This window comes from Rutidosis leptorrhynchoides, chromosome 4 (assembly GCF_046630445.1).
Source record: "Rutidosis leptorrhynchoides isolate AG116_Rl617_1_P2 chromosome 4, CSIRO_AGI_Rlap_v1, whole genome shotgun sequence".
Classification (NCBI taxonomy): domain Eukaryota; kingdom Viridiplantae; phylum Streptophyta; class Magnoliopsida; order Asterales; family Asteraceae; genus Rutidosis; species Rutidosis leptorrhynchoides.
The window spans coordinates 61,347,310-61,352,682 of NC_092336.1; the positions used below are offsets into that span (position 1 = coordinate 61,347,310).

Consider the following 5,373-nt stretch of genomic DNA (forward strand, 5'->3'; position numbering starts at 1 on the left):
AGAGTTCTCTTCTCTATTGCCGCAAATAAAGGATGGCCTCTTCACCAGTTTGATGTGAAAAATGCTTTTCTACATGGCAAGCTCAAGGAAGAGGTCTATATGCAAGCTCCACCAGGATTCACAGAAAACTTCAAAAATAGGGAAGTTTGTCGCCTTAAAAAATCTTTATATGGGCTTAAGCAATCCCCTCGGGCTTGGTTTGGGAAATTTACCTTAGCCATGAAAAAATATGGCTATAAACAGAGTAATTCAGACCACACTTTATTTTTAAAACGAAGAAACAAAATGATAACTTGCTTGATTATTTATGTTGATGACATGATAATTACAGGAAATGACAGAGATGAATTTTTCAACTTAAAAACAAATTTATCAAACGAATTTGAAATGAAAGATTTGGGAAGGCTAAAATACTTCTTAGGGATTGAAGTATTACGATCTCAACAAGGAATATTTATATGTCAAAAGAAATATGTGCTTGATTTACTTGCTGAAACAGGGATGATCGACTGCAAACCAGCTGAGACCCCTGCAATTCCAAACCAAAAGCTATTTATTGAAGAAGGAGCTGAACTTGCAGATCAAGAACAATATCAAAGGATCGTTGGAAAGCTGATCTACCTTGCTCATACTCGCCCAGATATAGCATATGCAGTAGGAGTGGTTAGCCAATTTATGCATCACCCTCAAGTACATCACATGGAAGCTGTATGGAGAATCATCAGATACCTCAAAGGAACAGCTGGACATGGAGTTGTATTCAAAAATAACGGACACCTCAAAACTCAGATATATACAGATGCAGGTTGGGGAGGTGAAAAAGGAGACAGAAGATCCACATCAGGGTATTTTTCCTCAGTTGGCGGGAACCTAGTTACATGGAAAAGTAAAAAACAAAAGGTTGTTGCTCTTTCAAGTGCTGAAGCTGAGTACAGAGGGATAGCACGAGGAGTACAAGAAGCGTTATGGATCCGAAAGCTACTAACAGAGATCGGATTTCCTCCAGAAGACACTAGTCAGATTTTTTGCGACAACGAAGCAGCCATTGCTATTTCAGAAAACCCAGTTCAACATGATCGGACAAAACACGTTGAAATCGACAGACACTTTATTAAGGAAAAGCTTGAAGCAGAAATCATCTCACTACCATTTGTGAGATCAGAAGACCAACTCGCAGACATTCTCACCAAATCAGTTAATGGAAGGCTATTCAACGAAGTATTGGTCAAGTTGAATTTTGGAGATCCCACTATTCAACTTGAGGGGAAGTGTTGAAATAAAAAGGATCAGAACTAGAATTAGCTCATCATTTCCTATAACAGAGTTGACCAGCGTTGACTATAGTTGACCAAGAGTTACTAACGGCTATTTCTTCTTTTAGCAGATTCCTTCAAAAGTAACTAAGCTCCATTCCAAATTAGAAAGTAGCTGTTACAACATTTGTCTTATATATAGGCTAGTTTCCATTGTAAATGAATCAACTAATCTGTATCAATTCATGAATCAATACAAAAATCAATTATCTACATTCAAAATATCTAATTAACATGCGTGGGTAGTTAAGTCACCCCTATGTGATCCCGTATTACTGTTCGAAAAAAAGAATTTTTTTTTCCTTCACATTAACTATACATTAGCACAATTTTTTTTTTTAACATTGTTTAACCTTCCTATCTTTTATTAAATAATAATACGAGTACCTACAGATATATCAAGCACCATTTAGATAATAAAAAATAGAATAGTGCACCCGATCCTTTTTCGCCAAGCTCCATTGCAGCAGCGACTGACGAGCCGCTGCATTCCCGAAATTTTTTTTGAATGGAAAGGAAAATAAACATACGGATTAATAAATAATAGTGATTCTAGAGTTTTTATTTTAAGCGGAAAGGAAAGGATATTAGATGATTTAGAAGAATAGTACATTATACTTTTGTTAAGAACACTCTTCGCCCATATTTGAACGGATTGGGAAGGAGAGTAAAACTCTCTTATCCTTTTTTTACATTCTTTTTCGCTCTAAAAAAAATCGAGATACAGCGTAATTGCTAATTACCATCGTTAATTGTTGGCGAGTGTTAACATAGCATTTCACTATGAGATAGTGACTGGCCTAATTGTTTCCTCGTCATTCAATTTGCAGGTAACTATCATAAACAACATGCAACTATTCAGTTTATCAATTATGGTTTATACTCGTTTACGTAAATCCTAATCAATCAATTAACCTAATGGCTTGATATCTAGTGCCATTGTTATTTGTTAGCTTGCTTCTATATATAGTAGCAATATATGTTCTTTTCATTGTGTTTTAGGTTTTTCTGACAACTTATTATACCAATTTGTGATTTTTCTATTTGAAATAAATGCTTATTTTGATTGTTAGCTGTATCCAAAAGTAATTCAGGAGTTAAGGTTTGCATTTACTTTGTATCGATTTAAACAAATAAGCTGATGTACTGTCTGTGAGTTTTTAGTGCAAGTCAGATGATAAAGATTAAAGTAAATAAGCTGAATAACTGATAAGATGTTTCTAATAAGTAGGTCTCAAACTGCTTAAATGATACTGTAGGATATCTGCATATGCATTTGTAAAACTTAATAAGCAGTAAGTTGTTTTACTAAGCGATCCCCTAGCACCCAAATGTTTTGCAGGTCTGCTTTGTGTGTTCTATAAGCAATTTTTCGTTTTCTTTGTGCTCAAATTTAGGTTCCTTTGTTGACAATGACATTATGTATTATTTGCATTTGCGTTCTGATATAGTGTTTTTTTTTCTCCGTCTAATACGTTAACTAGAACCTTGTGTTGTAGCTCATGTGGTAGTGGTCTGGCTCTCTTAGCGAGAGGTCAAGGAGTTCGAATCTCATGGGGTGCGGCATTGCACACAAGGTTGTCCTTTTACCCTTGAATTCCACCCACGTGTGCCTTCCGCACATCGCGTTGCGGGGCAGTGGAAGAGGGGGGTTTTACCGCCCATGCCCTCGGATTGGGCCGCGTTTCCTCCTGAGCAGGAGTTGGGGGCGGGTTATGCGACTGCGGGAGATGAATGCGTGGGTGGTTAAGTCTCTGAGTGATCCCGTACTCTTGTTGAAAGAAAAACAAATACGTTAACTAGTTCCTCCATGATTGATGTACAATGTGAATACGAATGATATATATTGTTAGTTTAGTGTAGTTTGTAACTATTTTTTGTATGTGTTAGGATTCACCAATATATGATAAATTATTTAGCAATCGTTTGAGGACTTCACTCAAAGAAAGCAGTTGAAGAATGGGCTTGAAAGGATCATCGAGCAAGAAAGCTCCTACTGCAATCGGTGGGTCTCAAATGTCAGTTACAATGAGAGAAGCCTCATCGGGGAAGAAACACATAAATACCAAGTCTTCATTAAAGTTACAACATATAAAGAACCTTGCATTTTGGGCCAGTTATGATGCAGTCATACCTTCATTGGGTGCCTTTTATGGCCACCATCTTGCTGCTTCTTCTGAGGCATTGGTAACACCTGTTGACACATCCTTGTTTACTTGTCAAAGGCAATCTCTCTCCCTCTATGTGTGTGTGCACGTGCGTGCGTGCGCGTGTGCGTGACTTTTGCGAGTATCATAGACTCACAATTCATCTATTCAAATTAGAAATTTGAAAGCATACTATATTGTTATTATGTATGAATATATGCCAATAACGATGGCATTTTTTGCAGATGTGAATCTATACTTTATCCTGGCTACAACTGTACCATCCGAATTGAGCAAAACAAGTTTAATGCTCTGAACAAAGGCAAGAAAATTAATCATTATCTTCAGAACAATATTGCATACACATGCCATTTTTGCTCACACCGGAATATGAAAAGAGGCACCCCCAGAAATACAAATCAACCAAAGGTCAAAGCGCATCCAAAGTCAACCAATCATAATTCCAGTAACAAAGTTTCATTATCTGATACGACTAAAGATTTTGTGGTTTCAAACATTATAGCAGCTCCACTACGGCCAACAATAAATGAATCTGAAAGTCGTTCTAAAGCTTCAGCGAACACATGTAAAAGAAACGAATAAAATCTTGTACTAGCCTGAAGGAGATTTCTGAGAGAGATGCAAATGTTAAAAGGAAGAGGTTGATGGATGTTACAGGTTCATTTTCTATGCAGTCAAAAGTTTGAATGTTTAGATGTTTTGGTATACATGTCACATGAAAATATTGTGAAACTAGTTAGGGACTTATCTTTTTAAGGCAAACTCAGGGACCTTGCATGCATATTTTTACGAATATGTAAATTTTGGTTTACCTCTGGATTCGAACCCACAACCTTAAAGTCGAAGGGTCACCTCAATCACCCTAGGTCAACTGCCCTTTAATAGCCAATGAATTAGTGAATCATATTAATACTCGAACTAGTTTTGCTAATAATCGGGATGGACTCAAAGTCTCCACAAGTAGTTCGACCTTGATTCGGATTGTATCCATTCAATTTTGATTATACCGACTCAAGTAGATCCATACGTTGACTCGAATAAAAGCCCTCACGAAAGGTGACGATCTTTACACCACTAAGTTTTATCAATAAATACCACTAATAATATTTTAAAGCATTGTAACGTATAATATCATGATGCATGTTTGGTAATGTATAGACAAAACTAGTGGAGAAGCCATTGCTTTGCGTCGGGCTCCGTTTCGAATATAACTTGTTGCGTTTAGTTTGTAAGATTATTTTGTGTTTAACGGTTATATTGGTTAAACCTAACTCGAGTCCTACAAATATATAAAGTCCATTAAAAACTTAGGTGGGTTTAGTGGGGGGTTTTATAGAAAATAAAAAGTTATCGTTTAGTCCCCTGTAGTTTAAGTTTACACCCATATAAAGTTTTCAATGAATTTAAGCACGAAATGAATAAAGTTTCCAAACGATTTAAGCACAAAAGGAGTTATTATTCATAGTTTTTACTTTTTAGATAAAGGGGAAATGAATTTACATTTGGCCTCCTGAGGTTTGCAATAGTTGTCAACTTTTAATTTGGTTGCAAAATGAGTACAACCATTTTAACGCGAGGTACAAACGATTTAATCATGACAGAAATTACTATTCGTAGTTTTTACCTTTTAGATAAAGGGTAAACAAATTAGTGGTGTAAGGATCATATCCTCTCATTACAGATATATTTATAAAATGTTAGCGTTACACATTTTTTTTCAATAATAATACCAGAATCATCTATGAAATACCTTATAAAAATCTTAATTATCAAACTAAATAGAGCATTTGGTGTTTGAAACATCTTAGGGTATAAATATTACTCTTTTTATTTTTATAAATTAAATGTCACATTTACTCTTTGTTTTGAAAAATAAAATTTAAGAAAATTTG

General features: G+C 35.6%; 1 protein-coding gene across 1 annotated transcript; it reads left to right on the top strand.

Annotated features, from left to right (window-relative positions):
- The first annotated feature begins 3,272 nt into the window (after window positions 1–3,272).
- On the top strand, window positions 3,273–4,063 carry LOC139840675 (uncharacterized). Its single transcript, XM_071830926.1, has 2 exons — window positions 3,273–3,589; window positions 3,706–4,063. The coding sequence occupies exons 1-2, from the start codon at window positions 3,273–3,275 to the stop codon at window positions 4,061–4,063; spliced, it is 675 nt and encodes a 224-aa protein (XP_071687027.1).
- Window positions 4,064–5,373: the final 1,310 nt, after the last annotated feature.

Bases quoted from the DNA above. Each gene is read 5' to 3' on its own strand.
- LOC139840675 (XM_071830926.1), top strand. From the start codon at position 3,273: ATGGGCTTGAAAGGATCATCGAGCAAGAAAGCTCCTACTGCAATCGGT. The intron at 3,590-3,705 runs GTGACTTTTGCG...CATTTTTTGCAG, and splicing joins GTGCGTGCGTGCGCGTGTGC to ATGTGAATCTATACTTTATC.